We start from the raw sequence: 23,109 nt of genomic DNA, 5'->3' as shown, positions 1-23,109 counted from the left end.
ATTTTTTATTGTATTCTGTGAATGAGTTATATGCAAGTTGAAAAACAGTTCATATAGCTCCCAAGGTAAAGAGATGTGTGAGTTTCGTATGATTCACGAGCCTCCAGGATCGTGAATTTGTATTTAAACGCTAGTTAAATACAACTCACATGGCAATTAATGTGTTAAAGTGGGTGAATAAGAAAAGACAACTAAAGAAATGAATGATGGTAGTAAAGATAACAACAAACCTTCAGCATAAAACCTGCCTGAGAACCACGGGCATAAATGCACTTTAGGTAATATCATGTACACTGAAACTTCTACTTCCAGTCATGATGGAGTAACAAGGACAAGATTTACTTTTCTACCTTAAACAACTAGAAAACCAAACAAAATATGAAGCAATAGTTTTCAGACATTGGATAAAAAGCACAAGACTATAATCCGTGAAAGAAGTAAACAGACAAGGTGTTGTTTTATAATTGTTGTCCCAGTTTTCTGTCTAATGGCAGTTCCCAGTCTGCTATGCAGGATGGGATAACCCTCAACCAGAACCTGGTGGTCTCCAGGAATTGAAAGAGAAAATAAGATTTGGGAAGGCTGAGACTGCTAGAATTTGTGGGGCAAATACTGGAGGAAAGAGAGGAAAGAGTTACACGGAGGGAAAGCTCTGGAGATCTGCAGGGGTGTCTTCCCAAGTCTTTGGTCAAGGACTGATCAACACATGCATGAAAGATAATGAGCTGCACAAAGAAGTATTGGAAATCAGTAGGCCAGGCAATTTCCAGATCTCACACAGAACTAGAAATAATTCTTCTTCCCATCAGCTTCAGTAGAAAGACTTCACAATATACAGGGATATTAGGTAAAGAAGAGCATTGCCTCAGCAGTGAGGCTAATTAGCTCTAGACTAAAGGTTGTTCCAACCTCACACTAATAACATTTCAGAACAAGCCTTGAAAGATCAAACTTGACTGTATCCTAGAATAAAATTGAAAAAATTTAAAATAACATAACACAATATAGCACCCAAAAATATAGAGTCACAATGTTTGGTAACCAATCACAAATTACCAGGTATATGAAGTATCAGGAGAAAAATCAACCAACAGAAACAGATTCAGAAAATACAAACGTGATGGATAGAAGTAGCAGACAAGAACGTTAAAAAAGCTATCATAAATATTCTCCAAGAAGGAAGAGGGAAATCTGAATATGATGAGAGAAATGAAAAATATTTGTGTGATTAGTTTCAGAAAAAAAGGAGGGGAGGACTGAGGAGACAACAAAAATATTTGAAGAATAATGGCCAAAACATTTCCAAATGTGATGAAAGCTATAAACCCACATATCTTAGAAGCTCAATAAACACCAAGCAGAATAAACATAAAACTGCACCAAAGCACCTAATTAACTGCTGAAAAACAATGAGGAACAGAAAATCTTAGATCAGCCTGAGGAAAAAAGATAATGTGTACACAGGAAAAAAGAATGACAGGAGATGTCTCATCAAAAAGTCTGCAAACCAGAAGACAACGGAGCAACCTAAGTCAAATACTCAAAGACTGTCAATTTACAAAATTTGCAAAAACATCTTTCCGAAATCAAAGTGAAATAAAAGACTTTTCAAGAAAAAAGTTGAGAGAATTTGTCACCAGAAAGCCTACATCTTAAATGCTCAAGGAGGTTCATCAGGCAGAAGGAAAATGAAAGCAGAGAGAAGCTTAGAACTATACAATGGAAAGAACACCACTGGGAATAGTAAATATGTAAATAATATAAAAGACCCCCCTGCATAAAACCTTACAGGTAATATTAATAGTGAAAGACTGTATACTTTCCTCTCAGAATCAGAAACAAAACAAGGATATCTGCTCTCACAACTTCTATTGTATTAGAAATCCTAGACAGTGCAATAAGGCAAGAAAAATAAAAGGCACAGAGACTCTGAAGGAGGAAGCAAAACTATATTCGTAGATAATACAATTGCATAAATAGGAAATAAGCAGTCAATATAAAAAATTCAACTATTTTTCTATACTAGAAACAAATATTTGGAAATTGAAATTTTAAAAATACCATTTACAATCACTTCAAAATGCATGAAGTATTTAGGAATAAATTTAACAAAATACATACAAGATCTGTACATTGTAAATTAAAAAACACTGCTGAAAGAAACTGAAGAAGACCTAAATAAATGGAGAGAGATTCCATGTTCATAGATTAGAAGACTCAATATTCAAAAGAAGACAGAATAAGGGCCAGCAAACATATAAAAAAATGCTCAACATCTCTAATCATTAGAGAAATGAAAATCAAAACCACAATGAGATATCACCTAACCCCAGTGAGATTGGCCTCTATCAAAAAATCCCAAAACAACAAATGCTGGTGAGGATGTGGAGAGACAGGAACACTCTTACACTGCTGGTGGGACTGCAAATTAGTGCAACCTCTGTGGAAAAGAATTTGGAGATACCTCAGAGAGCCAAAAATAGAAACACCATTTGATCCAGCAATAGCACTATTAGGCATCTACCCAAAAGAGCAAAAGATATGCCACAATAGAGACATCTGCACGAATGTTTATGGCAGCACAATTCACTATTGCAAGGATGTGGAAACAACCCAAGTGCCCATCAATTCATGAGTGGATTATTAAAATCTGGCATATGTATACAATGGAATATTACTCAATTATAAGAAATGACAGTGATCTAGCACCTCTTATATTTTCCTGGATTGCACTTGAGCCCATTATCTGAAGTGAAGTATCACGAGATCGAAGAGTGGGTTCCACTTGTACTCGCCTTCAAATTGGTACTAACTGATGAACACTAAGGTGCTCACATGGCAGTAATATTCTCCATGGATTAGGGGGATGGGGGGAGGTAAACCCACAACTAAAGGACATGGTGAGCATTGTAGAGGGGAAGGGCATGCCTCTGACTCTCGCTTGGGTGAGGCAAAGACATAAAATGTAACCAAAATGTTTGTATCCTCATAATACCCTGAAATAAAAAAAAAAAAAAAAAAAAAAGAAGACTCAATATTGTTCTGATGCTAATTCTTCCCTAATTAAGGTACAGATTCAATGCAAACTACTGAAATTACTGCAGGCTTTTTTGAGGAAATGAACAAGATGATTCTAAAATTTATATAAAATATCCAAAATAATTGTGAAAAAGAATAAAGGTAGAAGACTTACACTATGTGATTTCAACAGTAACTATGAAGCTATAACACAATCTAAGCAGTATGATACTTGTATAATGACAGACATATACTAATGAAAAAGAACACGGTCTAGAAACAGACCATCTCTTACATGGTCAATTGTTTCTTTTGTTTTTTGTTTTTGTTTTTTTTTTTTTACAAGGATGCTATGTAATTCAATGGGGAAGAGATAATCTTTTTGATAAATGATGTCAGAATAATTGGCTATTTATATGCAAAGTATGTAACTTGAACCTTATACCACAATAAAATGTAACTTGAAATGGATCACAAACATAAATATATAAGCCCCAAACCTATAAACTCCAGAAGAGAAAATTTTTATAACTTGGGATAGGCAAAATGTATAAGATAGGACATAAAAAACAGAAGTACTAAATACAAAAGTAAAAGATGATCAGATTTCATCAACTTGGATAAATTCCAAAAGCATTATGCTAAGTGAAGGATGCAAGATACAAAAAAATTACATATTGTACAATTCTATTTATGTAAAATTCTAGAAGAGGCAAAATGTATGGTGTTAGAAACTAGGATGGGGTTGAGGAAGAGGAATGACTAAAAGAGGGGTATGAGGAACTTTGGAGTAACGAAAACATTCTATATCCTGATTGTAATGGTGGATATTAGATTGTATACATTTGTTAAAACTTGTATCATATAAATTGGTGCATTTTATTATATGAAATTGTACCTTAAGAAAGCTGATTAAAGGTCATATATATTTATACATAATATTTGAGATCTTACATCACCTATCTGCATGTTTCTTAAGAAAATCCTTACGGAAACCATACAATTTCTATTTTTCTCAGCTTGTTTATAAGTTTGCAACCAATTTCGTAAGAAGAGATTTACATTTATAGCCTCTTCCCCTTCCCAGATAATGAGAAGTGGAGAAGGGCAGAGCAAACTATACTCATGGCTATGCAAGCATCACCCTTTTTACTGAGGGGTGACATCTCTATTTACTGCAATTCTGGTATTTCCATATTAAAATTTTTTAACTTAAAGGATGAGTACATGGATGTTAAAAATTTCTATCTCATCTTTCAGTAAAAATGGGGAACTAGTAAGAACTATGCCATCTGCTTTGTGCAAATAATTACACATGTGTATAGACATTTCATACATCTGTCAAGTAGACTCAAAAAACATCTTAGATTTTGATTTTCCTTGTGCAAGTATCCATAAACTAATGTTAGGTATTCAGGAAAAAATGATCAGCCCCGTATCTGATGGATTCCAAATTTTCAAGTCCTGGTCTATAACTCAATGCAAAGGCAGTCTCACCTTAAGTACATTAGTAGATTTTATGTACAACAAACCACACTTGAATTCTATAACATAGGGCTTATGGAGTAAATGGGAGATTGCTGGCAGATTTACTTACTTCAACCATTCCTTGATGGGGTCAAGAGAGGCAACAGGAATGGCATTGATCATTGTAACTTTCTTGCTGTAGTCCTTGTAGACGATTACCATATCGAAGTTCTTCAGGTGAAACTGGACCCGCTCAAAGTGTATCAGCTCCACTTCATCCAATGTCACCACAAAAGGTGGCTGTCAGGGAGGAACTGGACCATTAGCATAAATATTTCCCCTAAAGTACTTGTATTTTCAAATACTTTCAGGATCTGAATCACCACAGAAAGGATTACTAAGTTGTTTTCTGGTGAAAGACTGAAGCAGTACTACATAGTAAGAAGACCCAATAAAAAGATCTGTAAGATCAAAGTATTCTCACAAGGAGAATAAATTTGAGGAAGCTACACAAAGTAACTATTCAAAAGAAACTATTTACAGAGACTTAAAGAATCATTTGTTCTGGCCTGCAAGGTGGTGGCTCACGCCTATAATTCTATCACTCTGGGAGGCCAAGGCAGGAGGAATGCTTGAGGCCAGGAGTTCGAGACCAGCCTGGGCAACAAGACAACTTCATCTTTACAAAAAATAAAAAAATTAGTCAGGCATAGTGGCACATGCCTGTAGTCCCAGCTACTCAGGGGGCTGAGGCAGGACTGCTTGAGCCCAAGAGTTGAAGTTGTATTGAGCTATTATCATGCCACTGCACTCCAGCCTGGGTAACAGAGTAAGACTCTGTCTCCAAAAAAAAAGAAAAGAAAGGAAAATCACAATAATTAAGAGCAAAACACCTACCCTCCTTTCTTGTTTAACAATTTTACTAAACAGAGGTAAGAAATACTGACCCATTCTGTGGCATTTACCAGCGCACTACTAGTGGGCTGCAGGAGGCAGGTGCTCCTATAGGGAGCTCCATTAAATCTGAAAGAGAATAGAGAAGAAACTCATAAAGACTGAGCTCATCACAAGAGAAACTGCTGCTGCCACAGCAAACTCTTCCCTTTCTCCATTGCAAACATGGCTCTAGCATACTCACTGGAGATTCATCTCCAGAGGAAGCCTCAGAATTGGCCACTTACCCAAATCCTCAAAAATTTTCAAGAGGGAGTGCATACTGCAAAGATTATTAGTCATAGGAAAAAGGGATATGATATGTTCAATCACTATTAAAGGAAGAATAATCCATTTTTCTAACAGGCAGAGCAGTGAAACTTCAGGCCAAAAAGATGAGATATGTTACCCCAAGTCCCTAAAAGGCACTTCAAATTCCAGTTCCTCCTTAGTTAGAGCTTCTACTTTCTCAATGAAATTTTTAAAGGCTGTTTTCAGTTTGTGCCTCATTTCTCGTTCCATCTGTAGAAGAAAAATATTAACTGTAGCCATCATGTTATTAATTGTACCTCCCCTCAGAAAGTCTTAAGTGCTTTTGTAGTTCTTAATTCTCATAATTATGATAACATTAAGTACATACACCCTATTTAAGGCCACCACACTATTAACTATCAAGCTGTGTCTGCAACCTAACTCTGATACATAAGGCATTATACTGCATCACCTCAGCAAATACTTGAGTTGTTCTGCACAGATTCGGAAGTTGTTTTGTATAAAATATAACAATTCCTGAGCTCAGATCTGGACTTCATCCTACCTCACTACCCTATAAATACCATACTAAATTTCACAGACCTGCTCAGCATAGAGGTCATCTCGGTCATGCATATGCTGATGTTTCCCCAAATCCGTGGTTATCTCTCCTACTTCTGTGTAGAACTGCACATCTGTGTGCCGCTTCTTCCCAAACATGATGGCATTCTGATCGCATAAAGCAGAGAGAACAAGATAGAAGTCAGAAGACTTAGGATATCCAACATACAAAAAGGAAAATTGTGAGTAAACACGAAAATATAAAAATATCTGTGTCAGAAATGGCAGTGATCCAAATTTGAGTCTCCACAGCGTGCATGCAAAAATAATTAACCCATGCCTGGTGTCATCATAAATAATAATGTTTGGGAATGTGAAAGACTGTACATTTTTTTTTTTTTTGAGACAGAGTCTCACTGTGTTGCCCGGGCTAGAGTGCCATGGCGTCAGCCTAGCTCACAGCAACCTCACACTCCTGGGCTCAAGCAATCCTTCTGCCTCAGCCTCCCGAGTAGCTGGGACTACAGGCATGCGCCACCATGCCCGGCTAATTTTTTTTCTATATATTTTTAGTTGTCCAATTAATTTCTTTCTATTTTTAGTAGAGACGGGGTCTCGCTCTTGCTCAGGCTGGTTTCGAACTCCTGAGCTCAAACAATCCACCCGCCTCGGCCTCCCAGAGTGCTAGGATTACAGGTGTGAGCCACCGCGCCCGGCCAAGACTGTACATTTTTAAAAGTACTCCTATTTATTATAGGGACTTTGGAGACTATGCTGGTAACAAATTTTGTCTAAAGCAAAATTTTCTATTTTATTTTATTTTTTACCAGATCTAAGTCATAAGACAAATTTTTCTATTTTAGAAACAGGAACGTGGAGAATATATTATATGGTTGCTGGTCATAATATACCACACCACAGGAACACGTGCTTATTAGCACCTTCTAGATGGCAGGCACTGTGGACTTCATGAACATTATTTTATTTAATCACCTTAATGATCGTAGTGACATGTGATGTTTTCCATCATTATTTTATAGGAAAGAAGCTGAGAGAAGTTAAGTATTTTGCCCAAGAGCTCCCTGATAGTTAAGCAGAAAGGTATACCTTGAGGTGAAAGTGTAAGACAATAATCATTTCTCCATCACAGGGCTGGAACAAAGCATGCTTGATGTTATTGTACAGAATATCCACTTTGTCTCCTCGAACAGATGTGAAGCGGAAACCTGGGGAAAAGAATGAAGAAGTGTCATTTTAGGTTAGGCCAAAAAGCACTGCATGTCTTCTGGCTGACTTGAATAGGGTCGGAGTAAACACCAACAGCTGTACAGAGCTTTTCTCTCCTTCTAGTCATACAGCAACATAAGTGGATTCCTCCCAGCATTTCCTTGTCACATTATATTATCTTGTCACTCTTACAAATGTGCGCCTGAAGACAGCCCGGCACATAAGAGATCATCCATACCATTGACATGGGCCTCCAGTGAGCCCTGCATCCTCTTTTGGGCAATGTTTGGGCGAATGTACAGATCTTTCAGTTTGGGATTACTCCGGTTAAGATTAATCACCAATGAGTCTTGTTTCACAATGCCCTAAGCAAAAAGAAAATGAATGTGAATCCTCATATATCTTTACATGTCCCAACAAAACACACTCATCCTTTTGCGCAAAGGTGCTTTATCTGTGTTCAGGCTCACCTCCTTCTCTTTCTCTTCTGCTTCTCGAGTCTTATAACGTTTCTGTACTTCTTTTATAATTCGAAAAGCATTCTGAAGGTTCAAGGCTGGTACTGTCTGTTCTCCAGGTGCCTTCATATTTGAAGCTCGGTATGTACTATAGAAAAGGGAAAGCACTTAAAGAAGTTTCTTTATCCGGCCAGGTCACCTACACCTATTACTGTATTTTATAACTGGCTTAATAGCTCTTAAGAGAAAAATGTACCAGTGAATGGTGATAAATGTCTAGAAAGCTGAAAACTCTCCCTTTTCTTCTCTCTTAAATGGAGAATGTTATAAATGGCTAAATCACTGGGATGAGAGAAATCACATTTTCGTTTTTCAAATCTGGAATAACATCCCCAATTACCCCATTCCATACCATGAAAGAACAGAATGTGGAGTAAGCATAAAATATTTCGAGGATTCTAAATTAAGGTCAATCCTCAAAATAATACAAAGTCAGTGAGGTGATCTTATCTTTAACTAGTGCCACTGAGGAGGGCTTTGTCATTTACTAGGTAGGGGAGAACATGGGACAGAGAATGAAATGTTTCTGGGTACCATGTCAGCCAGCAGGGATTTAGGGATGGTGGTTTTCCTGGGGACTCACATTTCCTTGACAAAAGTTGCTTCAGGGTTAGGAAAGATGTTGCCCTCATTCCTGCCCAGAGCACTGCCTGGGCAGTAGAAGTTGATTCGCAAGTAAGTATAATCTCCTTCCACAGACATACTTATATTCTATTGAAAGAAAGGAAGAACATAAAAAAACCAAAAAAACAAAACAATACCCTTCCCCCCAAATATCAGGTTTCTTTCCTAGATAAAGATTAGTAGTTATTAGAGAAGCTAAATTAAGTTAGGAATCACCAGTTGACTGCTCTCAAGAGTTTAACCGGTAAATCTCAATCTAAATTGAAAACACATACACACACACACACACCGTGCATGTACGAGTTTTAAAAAATATAACCAAATGTGTTTCCCAAAAGAGTTACTGAATTCTAAAAGTACCTTGTATCATGCATACAATTCCAAGTTAAACAATGCTTAAAAACTTTAAGGGAAGATAGGCAAATCATGTTTCTAGGCTAGTTTAGCTTTCTAGAAAGTGAAAACTGGAAGGGGAATGGTAGCAAGGGATAAGAGAGAGTGGGAAATCAGTGAAGGAAGAGGGGTAGAGTCTGAAGTAGCAGAATGGGAGAGATGAGGCAGCCAGATTATTTATGTACGCACAAGTAATGTTTTAAGAAATCGTATGGATGAAACCTGGTGCAATGAATATTAGTACCTTGATTGTGGCAATATGAAAAGGTGTTGCAATGCCAAACACAGGCATTATTACAGTCTCGTATTTTTTATCAATATAGATCTTCATTTCCCGAATATGTGGTTCCTTAGGCATCAGAGACGGGTTTTTATAGGACACGTTAGATTTGCGAGCTCTGGAGTGGGATAAAAAAAAAAATTGAGAAATTTCTGCAGTTACACATAATCCTAAAACAATCTTACTGTTCAATGTAAACTCTTACTTCTGAATCTGCTGTTCTCCCTTCTGCTCAGTCAATCGCCTCTTTGCTTCCTCATTGAGTTGAGCTGCCAGTTCCTTCTGATGCGCTCTTCGCTTCTCTTCTGCAGTCATCTCATTCTAATGAATAGAAAACCCGAGTTATCAGAACACGTGAACCACACGATAGCCGAGAGATCACTGTAATTTAAAACAGTAAACTCACTCGTGTTCTTTCTGTAAGTAATGCTGCCCGAGAACCTCTTCCCAAAAGGTCCTCTGCCTCATCTTTCTCCTCTTCCTCTTCTTCCTCGTCTTCATTCTATGGGAAAGAGTCATAGTAAGAAAAATCATTTTAACAGTTTTTAGCCAAAATGGTTAAATTTCTTCACTACACTGTACTTCCTATACTACTCATTTATCTTCTTCCTACCTTTAGAAAAATCCCCACATTCTTCACTTTCTTCTTCACAGAAGTGAGAACAGTGGCTGGGCCATCCTAAAATAAAAAGAATTCAGACATCTAATTTAAAAGAAGCACTTTCACTTTCTAACTTAGTAGAAAGCTGGGCAATCCTTTGAATCTTCCGTATACTAAAATCTTTGACAATTAATATAGTTTTTATCCCCTCAATCTCTCATCAAGAGCTATAATTTGGGAGGCGTACATTAGGGTATTGGTTAAGAACACAGGCTTGATTTGAGGCCTGGCACACTTTCTATCTCTATGACATTGGCAAGTTACTTAAAGTTCTCTGTGCCTTCAGTTTCTTTATCTGTATACGGGGATAATAAGAGTATCACTTTCACAGGTTACTGTAAGGATTCAATGAGTTAATGCACAAAAGCATTTAGCTTATAATAAAAACACCGAAATATTTGCTACCATTATTAAAAATCAGTTCCTGCTAAGTGAAAGAAGCCAATCACAAAAGATCACATATTGTATGAATGAATTTATATGAACAGTGGTGAAGGTGGGGAGGATGGGATGGAGGTGGGGAGGATGGAGAGTGACTGTTAATGGGTTCAAGGTTTATTTCTGAAGGCTGCACAACTGTGAATATACTAAAAATTACTAAATTGTACATTGTAAGTGGGTAAATTGTATAGTATATTAATTATAGCTCAATAATGCTATCATAAAAAAATCAGTTCCATTATTGGAATTAGTTCCTGATATTATCATTATTAAGGTTCAAACTACAACATGATAACCAGCTTGGTTTAAATCATTCCCTGTACCTGGGCTACATACAATCTCTACTCCTAGCTGTATTAGGGCAGGCTGTCCCATGGATCCCTCCCCTTAGCCAGCATTTAACAAAGACAAGAAAAAATCATAAAGTCCAAAATGTGCCTCAAAATTCAGTTCATGAACACTCAAAGGTTTACAAGGCAATACACACCTCATCCACAAGCACTGTGTCACCAATAAATAGGGCATAGGTTTTCTCTTCTGGTTTTTTCCCTTCCTTGTTAGTCAGGTCTGAGAACCCCAAATTGATGCTGAAAACCATCCCTGAAACAGCAAAACAGGAATCAGTCTGTGGCCGTGAAAGGATGGAGGTATTTAAGATTTATAAAGAAAATGAGATAAAGCTAATGGTAATTACTCAAAAAAGTATTATCCTATTGCATGCATGTAAAACTTACCTTTCTTCAGTTTGTATTGATTTTTACTATTGATTACTAGAGAGCCTTCGCGGAATTCAATTCCCATCCCAAATCTGAAAAGAAATAGAAACATCAGTGATAGGCTAAAAAATGTCTAACATGGACAAAGTATAAAATATTCATTTCAATTTTCAAGATAACACAGGCAAACATATTGAAGTGATTTACCCCTGCTGACCAGTCAGTTAAGAAGAGGATTCAAAGATAGTCTTTGGCATCTTAAATTTGTATAATCCCATGATGAAAAATGATTTCCTAATTAAGTATCTTGTGTAACATTTATTATGTCAAGCCTTCTTAATTTTTTTTTTTTTTTTTTGAGACAGAGTCTCACTCTGTTGCCTGGAGTAGAGTGCCCTGGCGTCAGCCTAGCTCACAGCAACCTCAAACTCCTGGGCTCGAGCAATCCTACTGCCTCAGCCCCCTGAGTAGCTGGGACTACAGGCATGCACCACCATGCCCAGCTAATTTTTTCTATATAGATTTTTAGTTGTCCAAATAATTTCTTTCTATTTTTAGTAGACACGGGGTCTCGCTCTTGCTCAGGCTGGTCTCGAACTCCTGACCTTGAGCGATCCACCCGCCTCAGCCTCCCAGAGTGCTAGGATTACAGGCGTGAGCCACCGCACCTGGCCTCAAGCCTTCTTAATTTTAGCTTATTTACCCACATTTAAATTTTAATCTTCTACCACAAAATCCAGTGAGGAGTGTTCCTATAAACAACTCAGCAAAGACTGTTAAGGGGTATATCAGTAAGACAATAATAACTGGATTAAGAAAAGCAATTTTAAGCAGAATGTTAATGGCCAGATTTATAAGACACAGTACAGGTCAGTGTATTTCCTCTTGTCTAGAGAAGTCCAGAAAGAAACTATATACCCCAGACTAGCTTTCATCTAAAGAGATGCCTAGAGTTTTGTTTCCCAAAATGTCCTTTGTTCTGTGGTATGTTATTAGGTATTTCTAGGTGTTCAATGGCAAATACATTTGAGAAGCAATGGATTAAAAAATAAAAAAAAAACACTTCGAACATTAGGACATCTCAGAATATTTAATTTGCAAATGTGAACAGAGAGAGGAAATATAGTATGCAGTATCTCCCAATATTTGTAATTTGATCCTGGAACACCCAATGGCTAGAACACTACTTTTTTTGGGATACAGGGTCCCTCTCTGTTGATTGGGGTAGAGTGCACTGGTGTCACCACATCTCACTGCAACCTCAAGCAATCCTCCTGTCTTAGCCTTCTAAAGTGCTAGGATTACAGGCGTGACCTATCATGTCCAGCCATGAAATACTACATTGGTCTAGAAAAATCTCCACCCCGTATACCTGGGAGGAGAACTTCAATCTGTCTCACTTTCTCTGATAACAGCATGTGTTTGGCACACAGTTAAGGGTGATAGTCCATAATGTTAGTTGAATCAGTCGATTGGTCTTAAGAATACAGACTGACCAATGAGTCATGAAAATTGACTTGAGTGACAATGAACATCACAGCGTACCCTAGGTTTTTGGTAATTTTGTTTAACAGCTCTGGCTTCTGCTTTTTGACCACGTCCATGACAGCATTATATACGTCACATATCTTCACACCTAGTAAGACAGAAAGGAGACATGAAAATATTTTTCAAGATAAAAAACAAAAATATTTTTTAATCAAATTTTTGTTTACCTATTAACTCCCCTAAGGCAGCGTTTCCCAAAGCATGAAATAAGTAATGCAGTGTCAGGGGTGATAGGGACTAGAAATTTGCATTTTTAAAAATAGTCTACTCATTCTTAATGACACTGTTTGAGAATCACTGATCCAGGGGGACTGTGAAACCCCAGTTGGTCTAAGTCAAATACTTTAAGTGTTGATAAGTGATATCACATTAAAGTTATTTATTTTTTATAGAGACAGGGTCCTGCTCTGTTGCCCAGGCTGGAGTGCAGTGGTGCAATCATAGCTCACTGCAGCCTCGAACTTCTGGACTCAGGTGATACCCCACTTCAGCCTTCCTACTAGCTGGTACTACAGGCATATACCACCACGTCTGACTCATTTCTTAAAAAATTTTTTGTAGGGTCTTGAACCCCTAGCCTCAAGTGATCTCCTGCCTCAGCCTCCCAGAAGTGCTGGGATTACAGGTATAACCCACCACACCCAGTCACACTGAAGTTACTAAACATTTTGAAAAACAGGCCCTTGTGGTAGGCCTGTTCCTTTCATTGCTAAATGGGTGAATTACTTTTAGAAGGATTCTGGTCTTTCTTTTTTAGGATCTAGGCTATGAATGGATATGTCAAGCCAGAGTAGTCTGGATAGGGTGGCCTCAGGGGGCTCTTTATCCTCAGTGAACTATCTATGGCTGATTCCCAACAGGATTTCTTAAGACTGACTTAGAGATACTGTGGAGGAATGGTGCCCAGAGCTCTGGGCAATATGGGTGGGCTTACAAAATAGTTGAAAGATGGTAAGCAAAAAGTTCCACTAAGCCAACTAAGAATGTAGACTCCAAGGCAAAAGAGCAGTCAAGCACTCTGCTGTCTTTTCAGATAATTACCTGCTTTCTTAGCAGGGTTCTATTACTAGTTCTATTCTCACTCTAAGGTTCTTAGTATCCTTGGAATCCATTCTATGCAGGATTAACGTTATACATTCTGTTGGTATAGATACTAGCTCTCAGAACTTTCTAAACTAAGGAAGAGTAATATGGCCAAGGTGTCAATATTTTATTAAGATTTGAAAATAGAGGCCTAACAAGTCAAGAGAGATTTCTGCAAACATCAACGTAAACCACAACGATCACTCATGCCTGAAAGAAAAGCAGATTCAAGACCTAAAGTAAATCTTGCTCTATTTTTAATATGAGCACCTCAAGGATATAATTTCACATAAATGTTAATATTTTTGTTACATGATTTCCAAACCTTCTTTTCTAAGGCACCTCACCATGTCTTAATTCCTTTAGCAACTCCTCTTGAAGCTGGAGTAAAAAGTTGTAATTTTCTTGAACTTCCTGAGAAGGGTCAACCATCAAGGTGCGAACAAGGTTGGAGCAGTAAGATTTGAAGCGAATACCCATGGCACAAGTGATGGCCCCAAAATGCATATGATTCTTGTCACTAGAGACCAAAAAAAGAAAGCATTTTATTGCCCAAACTATCAAAGTCCATGGTATTACGGCATCCAACATTTGTAATCATTACTTTCCCCTCCTATACTCCAAAGCTGTGGCTGAATAAGGACCTAAACTTGTTTTTTTTTTTTTTTTTTTTAAACAAAGTAGTTTACAAAGGCTCTGGAATAAAAACTAATAACTAAAACTTTTAGGCTAAAAATTCAGTAAGAAGGTGAGTACTATATTCTAAAAATACAAAGGATATACTGTATTGAATCCATTATAGTCTAACAGCATAGCTATGAGCAGTCAGTTATACACTAATACTCTATGAATTATGGTGTATAATTAGCCTCTTCAGACCCACCAGGAAGAACTGCATTCTTTACAATATTTTTTAAAATTAGAACAGGAATTACATTATGATACAGTTATTTAAATTTTTTTAGCATGTTTTACATTTTTCTAGTATTTTCAAGAATTTGGAAAAATGCTTACAATCAAAGGCTAAAGAAATGAATAATTATGTGAAATAAAACAGAAATATGCACAGAATAAAACAAGAAAATATGGAAGGCAGACTACTGCTTATTCTGTCTCCTACTTTTCAGAATTCTGGAATGAGTCAAAGAAAATACAGGCCAAAAGTTAAAGTGCTCTCATTGCTATATTATGAAGTTCTCATACTTACCTCACCACACTGAACTTGAGATTATAGTTGCCGCCACTCTGAATGATAGGAGGATAACACATTTCCACAGTAGAAGGGTCTGCCCCAGCTAGGTATTTTTTCTCTTCAATGGCCTTTTCCACAGACTCAGCCAGTTTGCTGTGTCGAACTTTCTGTAAGAGTACCCACAAATAAAGTAACACTTATTACAGGGTGGCAAAGAGGTGTATTTGGATGTTATCATTTGAAAATAACACATATCCTGATAATCATATAGGATGATGTAAAAGATAAAAGTCTTATGAAATGATTTATGTGCCAGATAATATACTGGCATACATGCAAAGCAAATTTGGAGAACTATATGTGGGATTCGTAGCTATTCCAAGGATTCTCGAGTAAAATAAGAGGTAACCTCAAGAAATCATACTGCAAGTTTACAGTTATTTTGAAAGAGATGACACAGTTACCACCAACTTAAGTGTCAAAGGAAGCTGGACATACACCAAAAAATTTGCAGGGTAGGGATTTATTACTGCTTCATTAAAACAGTAAACAGAAGACTGAGGCAGGGCATGGTGGCTCACGCCTATAATCCTAGCACTTTGGGAGGCCGAGGCGGGAGGACTGCTTGAGCTCAGGAGTTTGAAACCAGCCTGAGCAAGAGCAAGACCCCGACTCTAAAAGAAAAAAAGAAGCCTGAGCAATATAACGAGACCCTGTCTTTATAAAATACCAAAAAAAAAATTAGCTGGGGGTGATGGCAATTGCCTATAGTCCCAGCTACTTGGGAGGCTGAGGCAGGAGGATCCCTTGACCCTGGAGTTTGAGGTTGCTGTGAGCTATGATGACACCACTGCATTGGCAACAGAGTAAGACCCTGTCTCAAAAACAAAAAAACACAAAAAACAGTAAAAAGACCCTTCCCTCTCCATTTACCTCATCTGCATCAACTATTTCCATTACTCTTTCCTTGAAGAATTTGTTGAAGACCTCAGATGTGATGCTGGCTGCTTTCTTCATTAGGTTCAGCTCCCCATCCTCCTTTACAGCGATGGTATATGCCACAACTGCACTGATATCTATCTGCAGTTAGAGTGATAAGTTTCTAACATGCAAATACAGAACTGCTAGAGATGTGCATTTCTCCCAATTTGAATATTATCAGTGATAATACTTGGTAGCAAACTATTTTTCAGTAGTTTGCAAAATATTCAAATATTCTCTTCTTGAATAAACATTTGAGATAGATATTTGCAAGGTCATCATGTGTGTTCTAAAAGGCATTAAGCTATTACTTAAAACGTAAAGGTCCCTCTCTAGAGGTTTTTGTAAAGGCTGACAAAGGAAGACAGGCATGAAGGCAGGGAAGAAAGAAAATAAATATATTTTTTGGACAACAGATTTTCTCAGTTTCTAAACCGAAATTGGATGGTCTATCTCCTATATGCCCCATTTCCTGACTGAAAAGTCAAAACTGGCACACTGCTCAGCCAAAGGGGATAAAAATGTGAATACCCAGTTTTCTCAAAACAAACGTCCTACACTGTTAGGGAAGCCCGTCACACTTCTGTCTTCTCAACTCTCAATTTGCTACGTTCTAGTAGTATTCTTACTTTGTCAAAGCCCTCTTTGTTGAGGCAGTCATTCCAGCTCTTCATGAACTCTCCAGGGAATTTGTCTTTGCTGAACACACCAATCTTCTTGCCATTCTTGCTTTCTTTAATGGCTTCAATCATTTTGTCGAAGCTGCTCTTATTACTTTCGTTCTATGAGTGCCACAGGAAAGAAAAGGGGTCTGTTAATTACTTTTAAAATTAGACATATATGTTCTACTAGTAATAGGCAAAAAGGAATATTCTAAACTATGGAAGGAATAAATTTTCCCTCCATCCCCACCTACTTCTTTAGGGTAAATTGCAACATATCAAAACTTAGCACAAAATTTCTTTTCTATATTTTTATATACTTAAGTGAAAGTGCCATAAGTTGACAAAGCTATTCTTTTTCTTCAGGAACAGCTAAGAAACTCAAACACATAGGTAAACAATATTCTGATAAAAAATCCTTATGTTGGGTGGGCAGTATGACAAAAAAGAACACATTTGATCAAAACTGGAAAGAAGGTATGTCTAAGTTTCCATAAGGATATTTAAGGTTATTTGTTCTACTTAGGGTACTCAGATGAAAACATACCAAACGTCTTCGAGAATGGACAGATAAAGTTAGTATTCACCAGAATTTTATAGCCCATTTGTCTTGCTGCAGAACTGATAAAGTCATTGAATTCTTTCCTTCCCGACTAACAATGAAGATGTGACAGACCATGTAATTACAATTACAGTCAAGTACAACTTTCCCCTTGCATCCTTTTAAATTCCCATAAGGCATTTCTGTTCATCATTTTTAAACATTCTTTCACACTTATGACACATTTTTTATTAATCCTGACCTTTTCTCGTATCAGCAGTGTGATAGTGGGGGCTCCATTAGCATTCTCATTGCCCTTAGTGTTGGCAATCTGTTTCAAGAACTCCACTTTTTTCTTGCTAGCCATAAAAATGATTTTGTCATCACAGAAGACCATGATAGTATCAGTTAGTTCATAACCAAAAAGCCATGTCTATGGGAAAAGACAAGAATAATGGCAGTATTTACAGATAAAAAAATTAATGGACGCATATAGAAACATTTATAGATAAAATAAGACATCTGAGATCAACTTCAAAATAATGTGAGGTGGGAGAGCCTTGATGTGGATATAAATGAAATGAAATTTACCAGTTGACAATTTGTTAGAATAAGATAATGGGCACATGGGGGTTTAATGTATTAATATTATTTTATCTACTTTTATATGCCTGAACTATTCCATAATAAAAACCATCAAATCAGACAGAGTAATAACCTCAGGGAACTGTGCATTCTACCTCCACAAAGACTGCTAATGGCCCACCAATTATTCATTTCTCTCTTCTGTCAAAGACTTTGGATTTTGAGCTGGGCACACAACCAAGCATGAAAACTCTATTTCCCATCCTTTCTCTCAGTTAAGTAGGGCCAACAAATCATAAGTGGAAGTACTGCATAGGACTTCAAACAAGTTTTCTTAAAAACAGAAGGAGGTCTCTCATCTTCTTCTGCTTGGAATGCAGATGAATAAGCGGGAGCTCCAGCAGCCATTTTGCACCATGCAGAAAGCCTCGGTCCTTGAAGACTATATATGAGAAAACATTTTGTTTAACCCATTGTTATTCAGGTTTCTCTGTTATATGCAGTTAAATCCATATTGATTGATACATTTTCCTTCTGTCTTAAATCAGTGCTAAATCCAACTGAACTTTATGTGATGATGGAAATATTCTGTATCTGCTGGTAGTCACTACTGAGTACCTTAAACACAGCTGGTAGGCCTGAGGAATTGCATTTTCACCATACTGAACAGTGCAGATGATTCAATGACTCTAAGTGCTAAAAATGCCTGTAAACCTCTCACCTGTAAGGCAGTTGATTTGGCATAAACAATTTCTTCATCGACACCCACTGATACAACAATAGCATCAACGTTGGCATATTCATCTTCTCCTTTCTGAAAAGAATGGGTAATTTAGTCACTTTCTTTTCACACTAGCAAAATAGGAATAGACTTCAGTATTTACCCAGAGTATGTATAATTTTTTCCTAATAGAAATTCCAAGCTGAAGGTACATGCCTGCTTGGCAACCTCACAGCTATTAGTTCTCTTTATTTTTTAAACAGCTTTATTGAGATAGAATGAACATACATTCACCCATTTAAAGTATACAATGTAATGGTTTTTAGTATATTCAGAATTAAGCAATTATCACCACAATCTAATTTTGGAACATTTTCCTCTCCCAAAAGAAACTCTGTACTTCAGCAATCATTCTCCATCTATCCCTGCCTGCTCCCCAGCCCTAGACAACTGCTAATCTAATTTCTGTCTCTATGGATTGTCTATTCTGGACAATTCATATAAATGGTATCATAAAATGTGGCCTCTCTCTCTGGCTTATTTCACTTCTTTCACTGTTTCCAAGGTTCATCTGTGTTGTAGCATCTATCAATACTACATTCTCTTTATTGCTGAATATTTCATATACCACATTTTACCTATCCATTCATCAGCTGCTGGATGCTCAGGTTTCCATTTTTTTTTAATGAATAATGCTGCTGTGAACATTTGTGTACAGATTTTTGTGTGGACATGTATCTCTTGGGTAAGAGAGGAACTAAGAGAGGAACCTCTGGGTCAGATGGTAACTGTTTAACTTTTGGAGGAATCACCAGGTTGTTTTCTGAAGCGACTGTACCATTTTACATTCCTAACAAGACTGTGTGAGGGCTCCAATTTTTCTACATGCTGGGCAACATTCATTATTATCTTTTTTTGCTTATAGCCATCTGATGGATGTAAATTAGTATTTCACTATAGTTCTGATTTGCATTTCCCTATGGCTAATACTGAGCATCATCTCATGAGATTATTGATAATTTTTATACCTTTTTAGAGAAATGCCTATTCAGATCCTCTGCCCATTGTGTAATAAAGTTATTGCTTTATTATTGAGTTATAAGAGTTTTTACATTCTAGATACAAGTCTATTACCAGATATGATTTGCAAATATTTTGCAAATATTTTCTCCCATTCTGTGCATTGCCTTTTCATTTCCTTCATAGTGTCCATTGAAGCACAAAAGTTTCTAATTTTGAAGAAGTCCAATTTATCTATTAATATTTTCCTGTGCCTTTGGTATCATATCTAAGAAGGTTTTTGCCTAACCCAAGGTCACGAAGATTTACTCTTCTACTTTAACAAGAGCTTCATAATTTTAGCTCTTACATTTAGATCTATGACTCAATTTAAGTTAATCTTTGTGTATGGTATGAGGGCCAGCCCAACTTCATTCTTTTACATGTGGATACAGTTGTCTCAGCATCATTTGTCGAAAAGACAATTCTTTCCTCATTGAATTAACCTGACACCCTTGTCAAAAATCAAATGACTGTAAATGGGTTTATTTCTGAAATCAATTCTATTCCAGAATAATCTACATGTCTATCCTTATGCAAGCACCATGGTGTTTTGATCACTGTAGCTTTGTATTAAGTTTTGAAATCAAGTAAGTCCTCCAATCATTAGCTACTCTTGAATTGCTCCATAAACCCAAAAGACTGTTAATTCTGGCTTCCCCTCTGAAGTCAGGATAAACACCCACATAGGACTCTCCCACATTTTATGGTTTCTGGTTGCTAATAAGAATACAAATATGATAGCAACTGAGGGTTGTGTTGTATTTCTCTCCCACAACATATCATACCATGCAAAGTTACTATATAGAAACTGTATGCATTCCTCCATCGATTTTTGGTGAGAAATGTTTGCCTTCAGGTTGGTCAGAAGCTTTATCATTAGCTCTCACTGATGATCCAAAAATAACAGTAGTTAAAACTGCTAGTGACTTGCTATAAGTCAAGGAAGTGGCACCAAACCATACTTCTTCACTACCACACACTTGTAGGAAAAAAAAGTTTAAGAATGCCCTTGATGTAGTAAAAATGATTAATATTATGAAATTCCAGCCCTTGGGTATATGTCTTTTCAATATTTTATGTAAAGAAATAAGGAGTATACACAAAACACTTCTGTGTACACACTGAAGTATTAAATATGATGACTGTCTCACGGAAAAACACTTGTACAAGTATTTGAGCAGCAAGCTAAACTAGCCATTTAAGCAGACTTGGGTATCTGGCATATATTTTGCTCAATAATGAATGACGCAAACCTGTCACGTCAAGGAAAATAACTGATGTGTTACCAATAATAATATTTGAGCTTTTGGTCAAAAAATTAAAATTCTGAAAAACTTGTATCTATCACTGTGAATGTAATAGCTTCTCTACCTATGCAAGACTTTTCTGAGGAGATCAGTGGTGATGTTAACATATGTGACTCTTTGGTATTATATAATGAAATGTTTCAACATTTGAAAGATCTGTACAATTGAGGGAACTAATATTTTCCAAATAAGCAATATATAATGCTACAAAATCATGGGTAAAAGACCAAAGGCAAGACAGACCAACAACTTGAAAACGAAGTTTACTGCTATGGTTTCAGATTTCACATTAAACTAACTTTTAAGACATTATCATTTGAAGTTTCAGTGTAGTAACAAAGAATATCCATAATTATCTCAAAAGGTTATTAAGTTATCCTCCCCTTTCCAGTTTCATATATGTATGAGGCCAGATTTTCTCTATATACTTGACACAATCTATATAAAGGCTCTTTGGGGTCCCAAAAACTTTAAGAACATAAAGGGGTCCTGTTATTAAAATGTTTCAGAACTAGGCAGGATATGGTGACTCACACCTGTAATCCTAGCACTCTAGGAGGCCGAGATGGGAAGACTGCTTGAGCTCAGGAGTTCAAGACCAGTCTTAGCAAGAGAGAGACGCCATCTCTACTAAAAATAGAAAAATTAGCAAGGCGTGGTGGCAAGTGCCTGTAGTCCTAGCTACTCAGGAGGCTGAGGCAGGAGGATTGCTTGACCCGAGGAGTTTGAGGTTAAAGGGAGCTACGATGACGCCACTGCACTCTACTCAGGGCAACAGAGTGAGACTCTGCCTCAAAAAAAGTTTCAGAACCACTATTGCTAAAATTCCTGTGACACATTAAATTAACACTGTGACACCAAATATTCTCTCCTTCCCAAATTTTTGTTAAACACATCTCAATTCTTTAGTTAACATGGGAATTTTTATTATCTGTAATCATCACAATAAAACTGAAGTGCAGTATCCATCACCATATTCAAAATTTCATTATCAAGACTTGGCATCCTCAAAATTCTCACACATATACATAGGCAGTCCTACACTAGTAATAATGATTTAGGCTTTTTTTTTTTTTTTTTGAGACGGAGCCTCACTCTGTTGCCCGGGCTAGAGTGAGTGCCGTGGCGTCAGCCTAGCTCACAGCAACCTCAGACTCCTGGGCTCAAGCAATCCTACTGCCTCAGCCTCCCGAGTAGCTGGGACTACAGGCATGCGGCACCATGCCCGGCTAATTTTTTCTATATATATATTTTTAGTTGTCCAATTAATTTCTTTCTATTTTTAGTAGAGACGGGGTCTCGCTCTTGCTCAGGCTGGTTTCGAACTCCTGAGCTCAAACAATCCGCCCGCCTCGGCCTCCCAGAGTGCTAGGATTACAGGCGTGAGCCACCGCGCCCGGCTAGGTTTTTAAAATAAAAAAATGGTGCTGAAAGTAAAATATAATTAAAATACATTAAGTTAGTTTAAAATACATATTTTTTCATTAGGATATAATCAGTATAGAATAATAAGTAAAGTTACTATTTGTCTACTATCTCTCTTTCAGTTAACAAATCAGGTAAAAGAGTACCTTTACTAGGGTCCTAAAGATAAAACTGGATTTCTTTGCAAGGTTTCTGATTTTTAGCTGTCAGGAGACTTAGGGTCACCTGACGATCTTTTCAGGTAGGATGTTAATACTGGGACTTCTTAAATTTACTGGAAATTTCTTTCAGCAACTACAAGCAATAGGTATCAAATTGTCAGTCTGTCTTCTGTATTTAGGGAAACAGTCCGCCTGCTGGGTAAGGGCTCACTCTGAAGGCAGAGTGCCTTGGCTCCATCACTTTTTTTAACATAACCTTTCTGTGCTCCAGTCTTCTGAATCTTCTTATCTACAAGTGTTACTGTGAGAATTAAGAGTTGGCCGGGTACAATTCTGCAATCCCAGAACTTTGGGAGGCCAAGGTGGAAGGGTTGCCTGAGCCCAGGAGTTCCAGATCAGCCTGGGCAACATAGTGAGATCCTGTCTTTACCAAAAACAAAAACAAGTAAACAGGTGTGGTGACGCACACTTATAGTCCTAGCTACTTGGGAGGCTGGGGCAGCATTGCTTGAGCCAAGAAGTTCGAGGCTTCAGTGAACTATGATTGCACCACTGCATTCCAGCCTGGGCAACAGAGTAAAACCCCATCTCTGGAAAAATAAAATAAGAAAAATTAGCTGGATGTTGTGGTGCGTACCTGTGGTCCCAGCTACTTAGGAGGCTGAGGCAGGAGGATTGCTTGACCCGAGGAGTTTGAGGTTAAAGGGAGCTACGATGACGCCACTGCACTCTACTCAGGGCAACAGAGTG

The 23,109-nt window shown here is 37.4% G+C and overlaps 1 protein-coding gene across 1 annotated transcript in view; it reads right to left on the bottom strand.

Annotated features, from left to right (window-relative positions):
• Window positions 1–23,109, bottom strand: part of SUPT16H (suppressor of Ty 16 homolog (S. cerevisiae)) — a 36,063-nt gene that overhangs the window by 4,353 nt on the left and 8,601 nt on the right. Inside the window, exons 2-22 of the mRNA XM_012649440.1 lie at window positions 18,405–18,497; window positions 17,361–17,531; window positions 16,525–16,677; window positions 15,848–15,994; window positions 14,930–15,081; window positions 14,070–14,242; window positions 12,637–12,727; window positions 11,110–11,183; window positions 10,863–10,975; window positions 9,887–9,952; window positions 9,680–9,775; window positions 9,479–9,594; window positions 9,238–9,391; window positions 8,560–8,687; window positions 7,929–8,064; window positions 7,697–7,823; window positions 7,339–7,457; window positions 6,274–6,399; window positions 5,828–5,940; window positions 5,433–5,508; window positions 4,616–4,785 (exon numbers count right to left, since the gene is read on the bottom strand). Of these exons, the coding sequence (XP_012504894.1) occupies window positions 4,616–4,785; window positions 5,433–5,508; window positions 5,828–5,940; window positions 6,274–6,399; window positions 7,339–7,457; window positions 7,697–7,823; window positions 7,929–8,064; window positions 8,560–8,687; window positions 9,238–9,391; window positions 9,479–9,594; window positions 9,680–9,775; window positions 9,887–9,952; window positions 10,863–10,975; window positions 11,110–11,183; window positions 12,637–12,727; window positions 14,070–14,242; window positions 14,930–15,081; window positions 15,848–15,994; window positions 16,525–16,677; window positions 17,361–17,531; window positions 18,405–18,497 (2,594 nt within the window). The remainder of the gene's footprint in view (window positions 1–4,615; window positions 4,786–5,432; window positions 5,509–5,827; window positions 5,941–6,273; window positions 6,400–7,338; window positions 7,458–7,696; window positions 7,824–7,928; window positions 8,065–8,559; window positions 8,688–9,237; window positions 9,392–9,478; window positions 9,595–9,679; window positions 9,776–9,886; window positions 9,953–10,862; window positions 10,976–11,109; window positions 11,184–12,636; window positions 12,728–14,069; window positions 14,243–14,929; window positions 15,082–15,847; window positions 15,995–16,524; window positions 16,678–17,360; window positions 17,532–18,404; window positions 18,498–23,109) is intronic.

The sequence above is a fragment of the Propithecus coquereli genome, unplaced genomic scaffold, assembly GCF_000956105.1.
Source record: "Propithecus coquereli isolate 6110/MARCELLA unplaced genomic scaffold, Pcoq_1.0 Scaffold3, whole genome shotgun sequence".
In the NCBI taxonomy this organism is placed as follows: domain Eukaryota; kingdom Metazoa; phylum Chordata; class Mammalia; order Primates; family Indriidae; genus Propithecus; species Propithecus coquereli.
Note: the sequence above shows the minus strand (reverse complement) of the source record. Positions and strands in the feature narration are given on the sequence as shown.